Source organism: Marmota monax, unplaced genomic scaffold (genome assembly GCF_021218885.2).
Source record: "Marmota monax isolate L192 unplaced genomic scaffold, Marmota_monax_Labrador192_F-V1.1 WCK01_AAM20220418_F8-fsc00031, whole genome shotgun sequence".
Lineage (NCBI taxonomy): Eukaryota > Metazoa > Chordata > Mammalia > Rodentia > Sciuridae > Marmota > Marmota monax.
The window spans coordinates 17,033,304-17,053,759 of NW_026695197.1; the positions used below are offsets into that span (position 1 = coordinate 17,033,304).

At 42.0% G+C, this 20,456-nt stretch overlaps 2 protein-coding genes across 5 annotated transcripts in view; one reads left to right on the forward strand and one right to left on the reverse strand.

Moving 5' to 3' along the window:
* Katnal2 (katanin catalytic subunit A1 like 2) overlaps positions 1-11,785 on the forward strand; it is a 114,686-nt gene extending 102,901 nt beyond the window's left edge. Inside the window, exons 14-16 of the mRNA XM_046428471.2 lie at positions 9,794-9,956; positions 10,735-10,837; positions 11,356-11,785. Coding sequence (XP_046284427.1) covers positions 9,794-9,956; positions 10,735-10,837; positions 11,356-11,495 — 406 coding nt within the window. The 3' untranslated portion in view covers positions 11,496-11,785. The remainder of the gene's footprint in view (positions 1-9,793; positions 9,957-10,734; positions 10,838-11,355) is intronic.
* A 3,771-nt stretch (positions 11,786-15,556) lies between these two features.
* Positions 15,557-20,456, reverse strand: part of Hdhd2 (haloacid dehalogenase like hydrolase domain containing 2) — a 34,345-nt gene continuing 29,445 nt past the window's right edge. For all 4 annotated transcript variants that reach the window (XM_046428346.2, XM_046428347.2, XM_046428348.2 and 1 more), the window contains one exon: positions 15,557-16,935. In XM_046428346.2, coding sequence (XP_046284302.1) covers positions 16,832-16,935 — 104 coding nt within the window. In that variant the 3' untranslated portion in view covers positions 15,557-16,831. The remainder of the gene's footprint in view (positions 16,936-20,456) is intronic.

Here is a 20,456-nt window from a genome sequence, read left to right on the forward strand (position 1 = left end):
TAATTGAGAGGAAGAGCTAAGGTGGGCTTTGTCAACCTCTGCATGGCTTCATGACAAAGATAACTCTTTGTCATGAAGGCTGTCCTGTGATTGTAGAATGTGTAGAAATGTCCCCGGATTCTACCCACTAGAAGCTCCCTAGGTTGTGACAACCAAGATACGTCACCAGACATTACCAGGTCCCTGATGGAAAAATCGCCCCAGTTGGTAATCATTGAACTCGTGAAAAGAATTGCCAGGAAGTACATAGAGGAAAGTTGTCACAAGTTTCACAGCTAAACTTTCAAGTTTTTTAAAGAATCCCATTAAATAACTGAAGCTGGTTTTCTTAAGCAAAATTCAACATGTTATACAAATTGTTCTATCTTGATTTTTTTCTCTTAATACAATATCAAAATATTTTGGAGATGGTTCCAGATAAGTGCACAAGTTCTTCCTTACTCCATTGATGGCTGCATCGTGCTCCATTTTGTGTATATGATAATTTATCTCATTAGTTACCTAATAATGGGCATCTGGCTTATTCCTACTCTTTTGCTCTTAAAGAAAATTCTTCAGTGTGTAAGTGTGCATATCACTTTGTGTATTTGCCAGTCTTTGGGGTAGATTTCTGAAAGTAGAATTTCTGGGCCAAGGGTTAATGTGTATGAAATTATGGTAGAGGCTGCCAAATTTCTCTCCGTAGAGGTTGTACAGTTTTGCATTCCCACTAGTGTCCTTCTTTCATTACTTAACTTTATAGTAAGAACATTTCCGATGTCTTTAAATAATCCTTGAAAATTGGATTTTGTAATGGCTGCCCAAAATCCCCACAAGTGAATATACCATAATTTAGTTAATCATTCCTTTCCTGCTGAAAATATATGATACTCCCAAACTTTATTATAAATAACACTGAAATGAACTTCCTTGCATAAAAACCTTTGAATAAAGTCCTGGCTGTTTTCTTAGGATAGACATTGGGAAGTTAGATTACCCATCAAAGGGTCTAGATTATTTTAAAAATATCTCTTGGGACATATTGCCAAAGTCCTTCTCTAAGGAAAGATTTTATGAAGAACAGATATGCTTTATCAAGAATATAGAAACAGACTATTTCTTGGCTTCAGGGTCTTAGATGGGGGGAGAGACTTACCTGATTCAAGTAGCCTGTCCTGCAGGAAAATAACCAGACCGTATCAAGTATGTAAAGACCCAGCCCTAAAATCCCAAAGGAAATACTTCCCATCCATACTGGTTCTTATCTGTAGCCCCTTGGAGGACACTAGGCTCTCCTTCCCTGCTTGCTTACTTGCTGTTGTCCCTGGAGATAACCATTCTGTCTCAAAGGGGCAGCCATTTCTCCTGTTCTCTGCAGTGAGATGGTGCATGGCCTTTTTCTCTTCTGAGTAGAATCCTCCCACGTCTGCAGCATTTCAGAGAGGGCAAGGAGGCAAGAAATAACAGCTCATCTGTGTCATCTGATGTGTAAATAAGCAATAAGAGACATAACAAATGTTGCATCTTTAATATTACCACTTAAAGTAATAACCACGTAAGGGATTTAGTGAGCACAATTAGGGCTAATTTGACCAGCCTTGATTGTTGAATATTCACAAACTCAGGCCTGGGAGTCCAGAGGGAAACCAAGTACTGAATAGGCCATTAAGGCAAATGCCATCTTTAGATGTCTATTTAACTCTCGGGTAGTTTGTACAAATAAGGTGTGAAGCATGGTAGCAATGGAAAAGAGCTAGAAACTTCAGGAACACTCTTAAAAATCAGATACTTGGTATGACCAAGCACTGGATCAAAACACCAAAAGAGAACTTTCTTCTAACTTTTAGGAGAAAGTATAAGAGCCAAGAGATAACTGCACTGGGAGTGGAATTGTCTTGGTGTGTTTGGGGGAACATTGGGGAGCAGTGGCCTCCCGACCCCGTGCATTACTGCCTGACTTCTGCTTACTCACTATTCAGTCAGATTTGAAGCACCACAAGGAATATCGCCAACCTGGCTGCCTTTCTCTCACCTGTGTAAACTGGCCTAGGGACTCCCTCCTTGCTAACATATTTCCTTGCTAAGACATGCCTGCAATCGGAGACGTCAGTAGACAGAACCCTGGTCCTTTCCACAATCACCAGGCTTTTCTGGGCTCCAGGGAGAAGCTGTGCCTTCTTAGGTCCTACCTGTTAGCCTTGAGCCTTGACTGAATCAACAGTCTCCAAGTGTGGTCGGTAAGCACCGTGCTGAAACAGGGTCTACCCATCTGTTACGTTCTAGAGATGCCAACCGCAAAAGTTCAGCTGGCTTCCCTCAACCCATGGTTGTGTGTCTTCAAGATGCCACTGTGCGTTGTGACTCTCCCAAAATGAGAAAGGACAAAGCAGTACTTTTCACACCTCACACTTATTTGACCCCAAATCCTTCATTATGGACCAACTCACAAGGCCAGTGCTCCTTTACAACCCTTTGGGGGTCATGGATTTACATTAATGTTCCCTGGCCTGATGGAAGCGTCTGTTGCTACAGTTGCTTTCAGTCCTTGACCAAGGTTTCATCTTTTGCAGCATTTTTGTGCTTACAGTGGTCAGATTGTTTTTCTGGAAATTGTCCCACCATCACATCAAGTCCATGATCTTCTATGTATGGCTCCAGGTGTTACTGATACTACCAGGACAAAGGAGTGGCAGGATATGGGAGGTCCAGTGGGGCAGCAGATGACCCCGGCCCCATTCACTTCTTGCTCAGTTTGTTTGATTCCATCAGATCCAAATAGCTTCCTAACTGGCCTACTCTGACATCGCTTTTTCTTCTTAATAGGATGCAGACTGATGTGTGAACCATAAATTTAAAAACAAACTTTAAAAATTATAAAATTTCTCAAGTCTTTGATAGAAAATTTGAGAACTAGTAAAAAAAAATACTCATAATTTCACCATGACAAGCCTTATTGTGTTTGTGTTCTATACTTCTGGAGAAAATGGTTTGGTTAGTTGTTTTTATTGCCTGTGTATCCTTCTGTGGTAACTTCGTTTTCCCAAGAGGGAAAATGTTTTATTGTTCCAACTATTTATTAAAGTAAAACATATTCATTATGTATGTTAGTATTTTTTTTTGAAAGTGAGTAGTCCTGTAACTACACCCTGAGAATAATATAAATCCTTCCATACTCTTTTTGGTGTGTGCATGGATGTGTGTAGAATACATATCCACTAACAAAAATGTGATTGTGCTGTGTGTGGATAGAATATTGCTCTCTGGATGGATTTTTTTTTTTCTAGGCTTGAGATATTGTGGACAACTCTGAAAACCTACTTAATCCCACATAGAATTTCACTGTATGATGGCATCAGAATTTATTTGAATTTACTTTTTCTGGAAGGTTTTAATATGGTTTGCATCTGATAAACCTATTCCTCCCTGTTCCCACGTCTCAACCCTCAGCTTGGTCCCATGATGCTCCAAAGTGGATGAGGGTTGCCTTTGGTGTTGGAATGGATTAGAGCAGGTATTATAGAAAGGTTTTCTATCTGCCAGATCTCCTTTTCCTGGTCTTATGGCAAGGGAGAACAGTTCTTTTCTTGGGATATTTCTATCTGAGTTCCAAGATATATGTTTCTCCAGAACATATTAGGGATATTTTAAAAAACAAAACAAAACAAACAAACAAAAAAAGACCAGGGCCCTCACTGCCAAGTCGTTTCTTAAGTGCCAAGGTCCTTGACCTCTTTTCACCTTCTATTGTCTCCCTCTGTTATTTGTGTGCAATATCCAGGGATTTTAGTTGTCTGAGGATGGACTAGAGCTTCCGGAAGGGACCCCCTCTGTCATGTCCAGAAGTGAAAGTCTTTTTTTCATATTTTGAATTTCCTCTTTTACCTCTTCATGCATTTTAAATATAGCTTATTTTATACTCTGCATTGGTGGAGGGCATTTCCATTGTTGGTTTTTTCTGTTGACTCTCATTTGTGGTGGTGGTTGTGTGTGTTGTCATTTTGGATGGTGAACTAACTTTAATGAAGTGGACTCTCCTCCTGCCCCTTATGGAGGTCAGTTTTTTGGACTGTGTCACTGTTAGAACCACTTTAAGCTAATTTCTCAGCTTCAGACCTTTTGGACCATGGCAATGCCGGCAGGTCTGAGATGCTTGACCCTCCGAGAAGCCTTCCCAGCCCAAGGCCAGTTTCCCTGATGCCTTCCATTGCTAATGGGGAGATGTCCTTCCATGGCAGGCCTGTGCCTTCCTGGACTTTTGCTTTATGTGGTGGCTTTGACTCCACTTCCCATCTTAAATTGGCCCAAGGCCTTCTAAGCCTTTGAAACTAAACCCATTTTTTTTTTTTTTTTTTTTGTAATCACGAGGCAAAGGTCTCCAAATCAGCCATAGCTTCAACATCAACTGCTCAATTCTGATTTTCTGCTTCTTCATTTTTGGCCCTTGAGAATTTGGGCCCTGCCTCCTGTGGGCTCAATTGTGCATTGAAAATGTGTTTCCTGTAATTAACTGAGCTTTGCAGGGGACTTTATAATGAGGGATTTATTTTTTATTTTTATTTTTATTACCAGGGATTGAACCCAGGGGCACTTAACCACTGAGACACATCCTAATCCCCTTTTTATATTTTGTTTAGAGACAGGATCTTGAAGAGTTGCTTAGGGCCTTGCTAAGTTGCTGACTTTGAACTTGAGATTCTCCTGCCTCAGCCCCCCTAGCTGCTGGGATGATAGGCCTAATGGGGGATTTATGGGTATTTAGTTCACCTTTTTACTGGAAACAAAGCCTTCAAATGTTTTTCCCTCAATTATTGGGAATAAATTTTCTGGCAACAGTAACTGGGGAAACTATCTTTATAATTGATATTGTAGTAATGGGAAATCATTTGCATTCCTCATCACACAAAAACAATGCTTTTAACCCATGCATCACTGGCCACACCTGCGCTGATTGCTCCAGACTCTCCTAGATTCCCTTGTCCTGTGTTATGAGCTCACTGCTCAGAGTGGGAAGGGAGGCTCCGAGTTTGCGTCTTTCAAATTGTCTTCAGAAGCACTGCCCAGCCAGCTGCGTTGGATGGATCATCTCAGAGTCTCATTGTTTCTATGATTTTCACTAAAGACGAAAATACAGTGTTTTATTCCCATTGCCCAAGCTGATGCGGCTTTTCTTCATTCATTGGAACTGAGGATGATTAGGAAGTGCTGCCAATCTCCAGCCAAGGATATTCACCTTCGTAAAAAACTCCAGGACTTGAGGAAGCTGGCCATTCTATAAAACGCCAGCAGCCCTGCATCTAAAGTTCATCATCCATCCCTCTAAAGTACTTCTTGAGCCACCATTGAGTGTGCTGCCTGGTGGAGAGACGGGGAGTCCAAGACAAATGGTCCTCGATCCTTGGCCTTTGGAAACTGATCAGATGAGACAATGCCTGAGATGTGAACACAAATAACTATGAGCTACCGATATAGCCAACACCTATATCGGTACAGATAATACGTAACATAAAATTATACAGAAAGAGCAATTTTTGATGACAGACATTAAAATAAACCAAAATCATTTTACTGGGTACAAAGCACTTGCTCTGGGCCTTAATAAAAATGATTACAATTTGGATAGATGACAAAGTGGAAGTTACATAGAAAGAAAATAGCCTGAGTCAGAACTAGGATGGCAAAAGTTAGATTCAGGGACCAGCAAGCAAATCAGTTTAGCCCAAGTGGGAAATGCAGCAGCAGAGGTCTGCCCCCGCAGGCCCACTGTGGAAGACAGAGGAACCCTCAATGCTGGCTCCCTGTTATCTACCAAAGAATGTTCCAGTCTTTAATCTGTTCTCCGAGAATTGCATGGCCACCCATTTCATTCTATTTATGAATGGGCTGCAAAGAATTTGGTTACAAAACTGCAGTTTTTCTCTTACCATGCTGAGCTAGTTTGATTGTTTGTTTCGTACCAGGGATTGAACCTAGGGCACCTAACCACTGAGCCACATCCCCAGGGATCCCCCACCCCAGACCTTTTTTTTAAAGATGTTGAGACAGAGTCTCACTAAGTTGTGAGGCTAACTTTGAACTTGTGATCCTCCTGCCTCAACCTCCTGACCCGGGGATTACAGCCATGCATCACCACTCCTGGCTTGAGCTAGTCTAATTTAATATATTTTAACTATTGAGGGAAGTAACTTCAGTTATATTTGGTTTCTAAATTCCAGGAACTGCATGGTCCAGCAGGGAAGACAGGCTAAGGGCTGAGGAAGGTACCTGAAGGTTTGGTGCAGGTGCTCAAATGGTCCATGTAGGCTGTTGATGTTGCCGGAAATGTTGCACCTTTTACCCAGCAGTGGGCAGAGGCCCAGTGGCCAGGCTCTGAGGTGTGGGAGCCTCGCTGTGTCACGCATGTTCTATCTCTCATGCTCGCCAGTGGTCCTGACCTCTCAGTGATGGAAGGGCCAAGAAGAAGGGAGTCACAAGAACAGAATAACTAGTGTAAAAATCAAAGTGCTGGAACCAAGGGGAGTATTTTCTGGTTGCCACAAGTTACATTTTTTATATAAATATATTGGCATAAAGAATGATTCCTGGGTACATTCCATTTGTCCTTTATTTCCTCCCTTTTATGATTGTATTATTATTGATGTCATTAAAAGTGCATTCATCAGGCCTGGCTGTCAGAGAGTTGCACTTATTTTGTGCCCACAAGCAGTTTTGAGGTGAATCTCTTGCTTTAGGGCATTAGTTGATCAATACAGGCATCTATGGTGAGGGATTGTTTTCCCACCTCCCTCTGCACAACTTGATGCTCCTAGGCCATTCTGGTCTTCCTGTGAAGAAGTCGCTCTGCAGCAGGTGGAGACAAGAAGAAGTGGGTGCTGTCCATGCTGATGCTCGTACCTTCAGATACGTCATTCTGTCAATTTCATCTCCTTGCAAAACAGGTCTTCCAGGGCCTTCTTACCAGCTTCAAATTGAACTTCAAATTGTCCTCTGCACTTACTGTTCCTGTTATTGAAGAAACAAACTTGAACTGTATTTTCTTTCTAAATTTGAAATTTGGAGTGATGCTTGTTCCTAGAGGACAGCCTTGGAAACTTAATAAAACCTGTCTCAAAGTGATGGCATCTCTCTTGGTGTCTGCGTGTGAACAAGGAGGAGGCATTTGAAGCAAAGACATACACGTTGTGAATTGGAGCACAAGGTCATGAATGTTCTGCTGTGAAGCATAGTTTTTTCTTCTTCTTGAGCATAAATGTTGGCCTTGGGAGAGGGAAAATGGTGAGGGGAAGAGATACCTGGATCCTGATGTGGGATGAGTTCCAACAGGGTAAAGCTGATAAAAAACAAACAAAAAAAAAATGCAGAAAAGACATAGGTCACGTTACTGCTGGGCTGTAGATTCTCTAGTCAGGGTGGGAGGGCTAACAGGTGAAGAACAGACACAATCTCTAAGGAATCTGCTCACTGTGATTTAGGGTTCAGATATGCTCCCTGAAAGTATGTTTCACTCTTCTAGTTTAAAGGAAAATATCATGACATAGGTTCAGAATGAGAATAAGAAAAATAGAAGGGAATGGACATGCTCAGTGTTTTTGTGAATGACAAACATCTAGTGATGATGTTTCCATTGTTACTCTTTATCAAAGGATCAACACACAGGCATTCCCTAGTGTGTAAATCAGAAAACCTGCCCTTTTAGGAGCTTGACATTTTAATATATAAAGAGTTCATAGGAGCCGGATGTGGTGGCACAGGCCTGTAATCCCAGTAACTTGGTAGGCTGAGGTAGGAGGATCTCAAGTTAGAGGACAGCCTTGGAAACTTAATAAAACCTGTCTCAAAATAAAAAATAAAAAGTTCAGTGGTAGAGCACCCCTGGGTTCAATCCTCACAACCAGGGATGGGCCAGGGGAGTTCACAGACTCAACCTCAGAATTAACTATTAATAATAGAAATGCTAATCCACAGTGTCCAGATAGTTCCATTTAACAAGAAGAAGTTTTAATTTACATAATAGTGCCATACAATTCCATAATGATTCCAAATAATATATTTGGAATGATAAAAAATTAAATTACTACTTTTAACCTCTCATGGGATAATTGCTTCAAATACAGCTCATTAACAGGTGCTCAAACGACTGGTTAAAAGAGGATGGGAACTGGGTATTCACATGGACCCGAAGTCTCATATGTAGAATCCTTAAGTCTTTCCAGGAGAAGATGCCTCCTTCATCAGGGAGAGCCTCACCGTCACCAGATGACATCGGTTACTAGAACCTCCGTCACTAACAGAGTGACATGCACTTGTGAATAAACGCATCACTAAAAAATATGCTTGCCAAAAATGTTTACCCTGAATCTAACTAAGCTTGTATATCTGACTTCCCTGACAGAGGAATCATTTACAGGACACCATGAGGAAAATACCAGACAAAACCAGAATGTGAGACCTACTATAATTAGCCTGATCTTTTTAAAAAGAGACCAGGGCAAAGAGACTGGTTTAGAGTTAAAGAGATTTAAAAGACATAACCATAAGCAGTACATGTTCTTTGGATTTAGGTTGGAGAAACTATAAAAGATATTTCTGGAATGACTGGAGAAATCTGAATATGGACTGAGCAATAGACACATTATGGAATCAGTGTCAATTTTGCCGGATGTTAATTATGTACCTATGTGAGAAAATGTCCTTTTTCTGAGAAATGCATCCTAAATAATTTTGGGATGGTATTTCTTGATGTAATTTACTTTGAAATAATTTATCAAGAATACACAGGTAAATATATGAAGCAGATATGCCAAAATGTAAACTGTTGTGGAATCAAGATGGTGGGTATATAGATATTCCTTGTTTTACTTTACTTTTTTATTTTCTTTTAAATCTCATATTAAGAAGTTAGGGAAATGGTTTGAAAATGCAAAATTACATAAACCTGGCCCCACAGAAGCAGGAGTGAGAATCTCAAAGGGCCATGTCAGCATTGGGCACCCAGGAAGGAGCATATTGGTGCTGAGTTCACCAGAGCACCGGGGTGAGATGGCTGTTCACTCCAGAATGGGTGAGACTTGGGGAAGAGTTACTGTACTTCCCAGAGTGCCCAAATTATTGTCAGAAATAATGTGCTCACTGGCAAGACCAGGTTTAATAATTCATGTTCCAACTGCAATTTAGTTGTTAGTTGTCCTACACTGTCACCTAAAGTTACCTCCTTTACATGGGAAGTTTTAAAATTTCTACCTTCGTTCCTCCTTCCCTCCTTCCCCATTTCCCTCTTTCTTTTTTATTTTTCTTTCTTTCTACTTCCTTTATTTATCTGTATCTCATTTTTCTTCCTTCTCTTTTTTTTCCCTTCCTTTCACTGTTCTCTCTCCAAACACGATATAATTGTCCTATCCACTCAGGCACAGATGTAAAGTGACAGTTAAAATGCAAAATTGCTTCCTGCAGTGCTAAATTGTTCAGAAAATATGGTTGTCACAGCAGGGCCCAGTGAAACATGCCTATAATCCCAGTGGCTTGGGAGGCTGAGGCAGGAGGATGGCAAGCTCAAAGCCAGCCTCAGTAACTTAGTGATACCCTGAGCAACTTAGTGAAACCCTAAACAACTTAGCAAGACCCTGACTCAAAATAAAAAATAAAAAAGGCCAGGGGTGTGGCTCCATGGTTAAGCACCCCAGGCTCAATCCCCAGTACCAAAAAGGAAAAAAATTAAAAAATCAATAAATAATAACAGCAAAAAGCAGAAATTATAGTTGTTGCTTAAGAAGTGTATTTGCCGCCCTGCCTAGTTCCTCTGTTTCTGTGGCAATTTCAGGGAGCTGGACTGTGCCATGCTACGTCGTCTGGAGAAGAGGATTTTGGTTGATCTCCCCAGCCGAGAGGCCAGGCAGGCCATGATCCACCACTGGCTGCCCCCTGTGAGCAAGAGCAGAGCCCTGGAGCTACGCACAGAGCTGGAGTACAGCAAGCTGAGCCAGGTGGGCAGCCCTTGTGTTGGTCGAGGGTCCAACACGTACATGACAGTCTAAGACAGGGTCACAGAAGGAGCTGCTTTCTTGAGACACTTAGAAAAGATCCAAACTGCCCCACAATGCAGTGGGCCTTTTCTTCATGGAAAAATCAGCTCCTTGTTACCTGGGAACATTCAAACAGAAGTAATTCAAGCTGGTGGAAATAGCATGACATTTGGACAGAGGTAATCTATGGTCAAATCCAGGCCCTGCTACTTATTAGCTGTGACCTCAGGGAAGTCACTTACTCTGGAACTTCAATGTCTCCGTCTGTAAAATGGTTATCAGACAAGCCACAGAGGATGATTAAATGAGTCTTTCCAAACAGACGAGTTCTGGGTACATGTTGTTTTCCCCCCATTGTTAACCATTCTCAGTTTTGTAACCATGTTACCTGCTTTGGGTGGATATTTGAACATAATGTTCTCTGAGGTTCCTCAAAGGCAGGAATCATAAAATTTACAAGAACAAAAATGCCTACCAAATTTGACTATCCTTGGATTTGGGCCCAAGGGCCGCGTTAGACTAGCTTGGTGGCCCAGTCCTCTGCCAGCTCTTACAGTGTATTTGGATGGTGTTAGGAAACTGTTGCCCAGCTGTTGAGGTTATCCAGATATCGTAGAAGCATGTTTTCCTCGAGCATTACCACCCAGGACTCTGTGTACAGTGTTTGCTCAGGGATGGTGGGTCCCACCTGTCAGACCATAACTGCCACCCGCATTTTGCCTGCTGACAAATGTTTCAGGAGACTGAGGGTTACTCTGGCTCAGACATAAAGCTGGTCTGCAGGGAAGCAGCCATGAGGCCTGTGAGGAAGATCTTCAGTATACTTGAAAATCACCATTCAGGTATGACTGGGAAAACAGTGAAGGTGATCTATCAGAGAAATGTCTGTTTAAAATTCCAACTCTCACCAGCAGATGGAGCTAGGTGCCTGTTTTTGGTGGCCTTCTCCACTTGTAGCAGGCTCTGGTGAAATCATCCCCTGCACTCAACATCTCCTTGGGTGCCTAGTGTGGGGTCTGCTTTGCCCACTGATGATAAACTTCTTAGGCCTTGGGCTATTACTTCTCTGGCACACACTGATGTTGGAATGGAGCCACTTGAGGCACTGTATAAATATTAAGTAATACTTTGATAGCAATACATTTAAGTCACTATTTGGGGGGGGGATGTCTGGACTTTAGGAGCTAAGGTAGTTGCACATTAGAGACTTTCTTCCACTGTCCTATTTAGTCTTGCTGTACTGCATTAACCATTAAGAATGCTGCAGTATGCATGGTCTTGAAAGAAGGTCTACTAGCCTTTTCAAGAGCCTCAGTGCCATGAGGTTGACGGTTGTGCTGTTGCTATTGTCTTCATCTAGAGAGCACCCATTTTCCTGGGATCCAGTTGGAAACAGTGACCACTGCCGACTTTCTGGATGTGCTGGCTCATACCAAACCTTCAGCAAAGAACCTCACTCTGAGATACTTGGCTTGGCAAAGAGAGTTTGAGTCTGTTTGAAACCACACTTATCCTGACCTGGCCGCAGAGGTAACTGCAGAGGTCCTCTAGGTTATTAATACAAGTGGGAAAAGAACATCATGATTAGAACAGAAAAGGGAGATTATTCTTGAACACTGGATTAATTTGGACAACTGTTATTGTTTTGGAAATATGAGACATGTTCATTAATTTTTCATCATAGATGTCAGCAAAGTATTGAAGATTTCAATTACATGTATATGTGCTATTAGGTCAGGCAATGGAGACTTTTCTCACAATTAGACTCCATAAAATTTTGATGAACAATATCCTGTAGCATTGCTCGTTTTTGAACTGGGATCTTCATTTTGAAGAGAAAGATTTTCTAAGTATTCATTTTTATTTTTTTCTTGCAACACATTCCTAAGTCTGCCAGATACTCATCAGTATTCTTTTCTAAATGGCCAATCAGGTCAACTTTCAATTCCCTCATTACTCCCTTGGTCCCTGCTAGTCTTAGGGGAACTGCACCTTGGTAAGTAGATTTGCACCTAATCCCCATTTTCAGCCCTGTGTTCCATCCTGGCCTATAATCATGCCCATTGTCCCCAAGGCCTTAACTTGCATGGATCCATGTTTCTAGAGTATAATGGAAAACCTCCACACTGCTGCCTTGCCCAGGGGTGGGTGGTCATCTGGCTGCTCAGCAGGGAAGGGTTTCTGGGACTCCAACAAATACATTTATCAGCTTTTAGCCAATTCCTCACCTTTCAACCTGCTTTCAACTTCTCTTCCTTGCTATCTGTTGCCTCCAAGACGAGTCTTTGAGTTTGTTCCACTGGATACATTTTAGTTGTATTTTCTTTGTGCTGATTTTAATGATCAATACCCCGTCTACCTTCCATTATTCAAATTATCATCTTTTTATTCACAGACGTCTGACATTCTGTTGTTGGTTGATCTTGTGGGTTTATAACTTCTTTATTTATTTTCTCGTATTTTACTGGGGCTTTGAGAAAGACCAACTAATACATATTTATGTGTCATGTACTATAGAGTCTATCTAGTTATTTTTTGGAAAGTGGATTGAAAGTGTCTCAGCTACTTGTGAGGCGGAGGCAGGGAGATTTTGAGTTCAGGGCCAGGCTCAGCAACCTAGCAACATTCTGTCTCAACAAACAAATACACACACACACACACACACATATCTAAATTTATATAGGAAGTTGGCTATTGGCGAAAAATGACTTTATCCGTGTGTGCTATTTTCTTCTAAAGCAAGAGGTCATGACTCAAACACCCACAGAAACAATGAACTTGATACCCAATGAGTAAAATAAGCTGAGTGTGGTTTTTCAAGACAGACGGGGGTCTGGAGAACTGGGGATGAAGGAGACTGTGAAGGGCACAGCAATGAATGATTCAACCTCAGATGAATGTGGGAATTTGGTCCAACATTGCCAGATCTTCTAATCTTCATAGAGAACCCAGTAATTGATTTGCACTTGAATCTCTTGATTCTCAAATGTCAACAACTAAGGTTGACCACCTGCCTGTACAACTCACATTCACTCCCACACTTCATTCCCATCAGAAAGAAGCCTTATCCGATGCACCTGGGATTATCTGGAATTACCAGATTATCCCACCCCTCCCTTTTATTGGTTTTAGTTGTCATCATATGAATCTCTCATTATAGTAGGTAGTTGTGTATTTGTGCATGTATTTTGTTGCCCATTTACCCTCCTCAAATATAAGCCTTGACTGTGGTACTTTCTGGGCTGCTATTGAATGAATGAACATTTTTTTTTAAATGGCATAGGTCAAAGCTATCTGAGCAGCGTTTGCTTCACAGAATTTGTGACTTTTGTTCCATAGCACATTCCTTGCTGCACAGAACTCCTCATTTAGAGGACTTACACACACCATTTTGAACTTGTTAGAGCCCTTTGTGTATTGTCAGATGTATTTTTATATGCTTCAATTCCCCACCTAGAAGGTTGACATCGCAGAAGTCAGAGCAGCATTCCACTGTCTTCCTTATGCTTTACCCAGCAAGCATTTAATATGATTCTCTCAGCTACATCAGCCAGTGAAACAAACAGTTTAGATGCATATGACATGAAGGTGAGCATTGGAAAATGTAAGGTACTCAAACCGAGAGATAAGCAGTTTGTTATGATAAATGATTTCTGGTGCTCGGGTGCCTCATTATTGCTCCTTAAAGAGAGCAACATGCTTTCAGCTAGTAGGCCTTGGTGGCTGGTGTAATAAAGTCAGTAAAGGCCTTGGGCATTTATGCTGAAAAGGCCTTTGTGACTTAGACCAACTAAGCGTGATAATGCAAACAAGGCCCTGTGTAAACAACTGCTAGTATGAAAAGGGTGTCTACCACTCAAGACAGAGCCTTTGGTGAAACAGATTAATGTATTTTAAAAATTCTTAACTAGCTGGATACGGTGGTGCATGCTTTGTAATTCCAGTGGCTTGGGAGGCTGAGGCAGGAAGATCTTGGGTTCAAAGCCAGCCTCAGCAACGGAGAGGTTTGAGGAAAGGGTGGAGCCTCCCGGTCCTCTGCCTCATGTGCTCTGCACACCAACTCACAGCACATGCCCTACAGCCATCTCCTGACAGTGGGTATTCTCATCACTTTTCTAGAACCAAGGTGTCAGCCACTTGGTCCCTTTCCTGGCACAGGATAGGATTACAGTAAAAATTATACAGACACTGTCCTTGTGGTCAATACCACAAGAAGATCCTCTAATTGTGGGATGGGTGGAGAAGGAAACGCTATAGATGCTTTAATTACTTGTACTTCCTCTGTGAGGCTCAAGGTGGCCTATAACCAGCTAAGACTAACACTTGGAGTATTTGTAGCTATTTTGATCTGAGACTTTTATTTGTCTCCATGGACCTCTCTGAGGACAGGTCACTTAGCAAGCCATAACGTTTGTTAAATAAATATCTCAAACATGGAGGAAAGGGCAGAAGCCGATTCTCTGGGCCGGGTATGTCTGCTCAGGTCTCACCTATGCCTGCGACTGTTTAACTTCCTGATCCATCATGAGGTCTTGTCTTAGCTCTAAGCTGTCTCCAGATATCAACTCCATTATTTCCAAATGTCAAATGCAGCCTCCCTGATATGCATCTTTTAAGGCAGTAACTCTACATTGAAACATTCCATGCCCCCCCTCACAGCTATGCCTTCCAGCATTACATTCCTGTAGTATTTAGTTTTATTGGTTCAAGAACTGAATGCCTGTGTTGCAGCAAGTATAGAAAATGACTCAGTCCTGTCTGGTGGGGAGAAGAGAAGTGTGAAGACACAAGGGCAATATAAGAAGTGCCACCTGGGGATGAAGGAGGCTGCACCTTGCTCCAGTCTGCGGGCAGGGAAGACATCAGAGACACAGGAGTTGTCTTCCTGGTGTTCCTGACTTATGCATTCTCCTTAGCTCCTGATTAGAAAGGATCAAGGCGAAACCCTTCTTATATGCTTACTTCCCATAAAAATCAGGGATAGCACACCAGTAAACACATGGCAACTGGCAAACATTTGATAAACTCCTAGGCAAGGAATCCCTGACTCCAGCACACAAGTCAAAGTCAAAGCTGACTGTGGCCTGTCCACCAGGCAGTGCTTTCTACCTGCATGCTGGGCTTCTCCTGCTGCAACTCTGCCCTGAGACTGCCCAAGTGCAGCATCATATCTCCTTTAATCCTCAGGAAGACTCTCTCAGAGACAGCCCCTTACTGGCGGACAGTCCCTTCACCCGTTCAGCACCACTGCAGACACACAGCACTTAATCTGCCCCATTCCAGTCTAAATACTTAAATGTGTTTCAAGTATTTAATATTCGACAGCAACCCTGTGTGGTAGACGCTGCCATTATCCCCATTTTACGAATAAAGACAGGAGGCCTTCGAGGTAAGGTGACTTGCTCAAGATCAGAGGGCTTGGTGTATGCGGGTGGGACTCCAGAAGCTCTGCTCACAGCCACTCCACGCAGCCTGCTGACCTGGGGGCTTGGTCATTCCATGTCTGTCTTTTGCTTCTAGACATAAGTATTAAGTTGGGGCTTTTGCAAAAACAAGAAAAGTGCTCGCCCAACTATCATTTATTTAGCTTTGCTCCCTCCCATCCAAGACCGAGCTGATCTCTAAACAAGCATCAAAACCCGAAGCTCATTAACATCAGTGTGCACTTCAATAAGGTGAACACTACAATGATGTACAATTACATTCTAATAATTCAATGCCCAAGAGCCCTGTAAAACAATTGCAAAGGCCCAGGATTATCACAGTATGCAAATGCACTAGGAAAATCATTACCTACTTAGTCCCCTTCATTTGGGTGGGTTTAACATGAGAAGAATAATCCATGCTACAAGACGAGATTTCATTTTACAGCTGTAGTAACCAAGTACATAAAAGCTTGAATCTGTCCCAATAGCTTCTAAAAGATTTTTCCCATAGTGTCAGAGGCAAAAATAATGAAATCTTGCAAATGTACAGTTAATAGGACCCTGGTGGACACTAACTTAAAAAATGCATGGTCTATAAGACATTAAAGGCTTGATTTTAGTTTCTGCACTGTTCCTGTTAATAACAATGTCTAATTAAAACATCTGTAAAATACTGATAGTTTTAATTTTACATAAAATTTCCAAAACAACTGTTACACAGTATAATAGGTATCTGCAATGAATAGGTTATTAATGGAAATATTATTTTAAATTAAAATCAGGTTCTAAATTTAAATTAGTCATCTCTGGCTAATGAAGAGAAAGGAAGTCACCCGTGCTGGGAATTCAACAGAAAATCTAGTTTTCAACATCTGTTAAAGTAAATTCACTCGACAGTCTGAAGGACAATTCACTTTGCTGCCTCTGTCTTATACTCCACTTGGCTCTTCGGCTAGGTCTCACAGTTGAACTCAATTTCAAAACATGAGGCTAATGCACCTTTCAACGCATCACTTTATAATTTACAAACCACCATTCAACTTTATTCACAGTCTGAATCTCCCTCCCGATTTCCAGCAGGAGACAGCAGAGAACACCATTCCCCATTGGAGCTTCTCTCTCCCAGCCCTGCGAACCTGATGAATATTTTAGAGGGAATGGCATAAAATCTCAGCTTTTCTTTTCTTAGGGTCTCATCTTCTTTTACAAAATAAAACAAAAGAGATTAGCAAGGCTTAGTAGCTGGATGCAATTCAATACCTTTCTTTCTAATTAATGCACAATAAAAGAGGGTTAAAGCATAATCAGCTCTGAATGGTTCGTGGCTACTGATGCTGCACCAAGTTGGTAAGGGATCCATTCCAGACAATGAAAGCTGTGTGTCAAGTTGCTTCACATTCACAGGAGGGTTCACAGGAGATGCTGCAGAATGTGGTCCACGGCATAAGGGAAACTCTCACAAGTTAGGTAGGGAGGTGGACTAATTTTTTCTTCATCTGCTGCTCGGTATTTCCCTGAAATGAAGGAAAAGCCAGTGAACAGAGCTTACTGCTAGAATGCTAAATTAATCACGCCCCCTGAGCACCTGGCCAGCACAGGTCCACCCTTACATTTACTTAGTAAATTAGGGGATCCACATCCCCTAAAGCACCTTTTATTGAGGTTTCAGGATGCAAGGAGGCAGTTCAAAGAAATGTCACATTCAGTGTTATCACAGGTCCTCTGGTTGTTCACAAGGGACAATCACAGGTCACATGGTGGTTAAGATTCCCTTCAAATCACCGCTAATGAAATTACTTTCCTTCCCCACACCACCCCTTAAGATAGAAAGGATGATTAAATCAATGATTTTAAATAGAAGTTCATATCTGGGAGGGCAGAGACCTTGTAGGCTCTGAGGGTGACTGGAACGTGCTGCTGTCAATCTACCCTGGAAGCATGGGGGTGGGGAAAGGAAAGTAATGGGTGCTCCCAGGGCAGTGCCAGGCAGGGTAGCAGGTAGGCATTAGGTGACAGGAACACTGCCAGACTCTCTTTGACTCTGGAATTCCAGGTAGCCTGCTGTTCCTGGGCCTGGCACACAACTCGACACCCCAACTCAGAGGAACCATTCCACTACAGTGGTTATGGAGAGCTTTCACACGTGAATCAGATGGTGCATGGTCCCTGTTTAAATACACTTCTCAGGCCCCAGTGCCCTTCAGAAAAGCTCTTCCCTGTTATTCTCTCTCTCCTAGAACATTGTTCTTTGCCTCCACATTTATGGCAGCGTGCAACAATGCATTTACTTGTTTAATGTCTGCCTCGCATCTAAAGGACTGTAAGCTTCCTCAGAGCAGAGACTGTCTGTCGGGTGCCCCAGTAGATTCCCAGCACAAACATCAACACCAGCACGCCTTCCCTAAATATTTTTTTAAAAGAATAAATGGAATGAATAAAAGGAAGGAGGGAGTAACGGGAAGAGGTGGGCAGGGAAAAGAGAAGTGGGGGGGGGGGGTTGCAGGAGGACCACAGGAAGGAGGCTACTTATCTGTACTTATATTTTTGCTCTCTCATTCCATTTTCTGTTATCTCTGCTATTTATTTGTCTGCTTTATTCAATTTTTTTTTTCTGCCTAAATCCAGCTGCCCCAACAACAGGCCCACCTTTTCTACAACTCCCTCTTTAGGAGGTGATATGGTTTGGATATGAGGTGTTCCCCAAAGCTCATGTTAGGCCATGCAGGAATGTTCAGAGGTGAAGGGGTTTGATCACGACAGCTGTAACCCCATCAGTGGAGCAGCGAATGGTGGACCTCGGGGTGCTCTCTGTAGGCCGGCTGGACCTGGCTGGAAGAAGCAGGTCACGATGGGGGTTGGGAGTGTCCTTGGCTCTGTCAGTGTGCACTCTCTTTCTCTTTCCTGGCTGCCAAGAGCTGAGCAGCTTTCCTCTGCCACTCCTTCCACCATGATGTTTTGCCTCACCTCAGGCCCACAGCAATGGAGCCGGACAACCATGGACTGAGTCTCTGTAACTGTGAGCCCAAAGTAAACTTTTCCTCTTCTAAATTCTTGTCAGATATTTTGGTCACAGTGATGAACAGTTGACTAAACAGAGGGCTTTACCTAGCAAACGCAAAGCCTGAAACCTCAACCCCACTTCCACGTCTTTGCACTGTGCTGGAGAAGATATGTACTATCCTATCCTACTGACTGATTTGTTACAGAGAAGAAATCAGCATCAGGGCTGGGGATGTGGCTCAAGCAGTAAGGCGCTCGCCTGGCATGCGTGGGGCACTGGGTTCGATCCTCAGCAACACATAAAATAAAATAAAGATGTTGTGTCCACCGAAAACTGAAAAATAAATATTAAAATATTCTCTCATTCTCTCTCCCTCTTAAAAAAAAAAAAGAAAGAAATCAGCATCAAATGTACATCTAGGTAACTGGCATATAACTCACTTACCCCAGCACCCTCAAGTCACTTCTCCATAGCATGATCCATATGGAAAATTCTACTGGCAGTTTCCGTTTCCCCCACCCCCACCTCAAGCTTAAGTCCTTTAATTATAAGATTCTCTTCAAGGTTTCTGCTTGGTTTCATAGGTATGTTAATAAATAACTTGCTGTATTACCTACTTCCAAGATCTATGGTGTAAGGGGCAAGTAAGTTTCTTAACTACAGAGTTAAGGGCTTCTAGAATGTTTCTGCTTGTCTGGCTTTGCCAGTGGGGTCTCTACAAAGTACAGATGATACAAGTGGCCCAAGCATATGTTCCAGTTCTGGCACCTCACACGGAGCCTGTACACAGCAGGTGCTCAATGTCAGCAAGAGGAATGAAGCAGCATCCCTGGCCTGACTTCACTGCAGCAGCCTGTGCCTCCGTGAGTGAATAAATGAACAGGGAGGACATAGGAAGCCATGCTGATGCTATAAGACAAAGGGCAAGCTCATTTCTTTCTACATGACTACTTTATATGTTAAACAGAGATGAATTCTGGTTAGGACAAGTCAAAACCCTTATTAAGATTTTAAATCTTTATTAAAAAATAACTAAAAAAATGTATATCATGTATCTACCATATGCTACCCATTGAAAAAAATTGCTCAAGACTATCCACAAATAGTACTTCCTACTGAATATGAATTAAAATATTTTAGTAGTTTTAAACACTGTGAAGCCCAGTGCTTGTCCATAGTACTGGGCTAAATTTTATCAATGGAGCTCACAGTTTTAGAACAGTGGGCTTACTCTGAATTTTTGTGACCAAAAACCCAATAGTACAAGAGGGTCTATTTCTATGAGATGGACTTAGCTGCTTTATTAGTTACACATTTTAGATTTGACCATTATGCTGTTAGCCTAAGACTAACTGGATGCTTTTCACACAGGCCACTCATGATACTGCACAGGTCCAGTGTTGATGGCTGGTATAAATCCTTAACTATGTGAGCTCAAGAAAGGAAATGTTTATGGGAATAATACCCACAAGCAAAAATAGTTATCTGAGGATCCCTTAATGGGATAAAACTGAAGGCAGAACAGTGAGAACAAAGACGCAGAGAAGATGATGTGGTCTGTGTTTCCTGACTTGGTTAATGCTTCCTCTTGCTACTTACATCACAGGGCCATAACGTTCCCGGGTAGGTGACAATCATTTTGATGGAGAAATGTGAAAAGACATTGTGTTAATCCTGCAGTGACTGGTGTTACTATCGGTGGGCCCAGGATGGCCCACTCCAGAGCTCAGGCTCTAGCAGATGTGGGGTTTCCCTCTGTACCTCTTATTCAACTCTAGCTCCATCTAGATTTTTCCATTTTAATTTTAAAGTAACTTTTCTGCAATCACAATTTTCTTGAATTCAGGTCATAGTCACTTTCTCTAAAAGATTTCCCCATGATAAAACTTCTATGACTTTTATGTTTCAATTTTACCTTTTCTGAATAGTCTGTTAAGTAGTTTCACTACCATCACATGAAACTATGCAAATGAGCTCCCAGAGATGTGTACACAACTGTTTATCTGTTATCTGATTTACAAAAACCTGATGGCA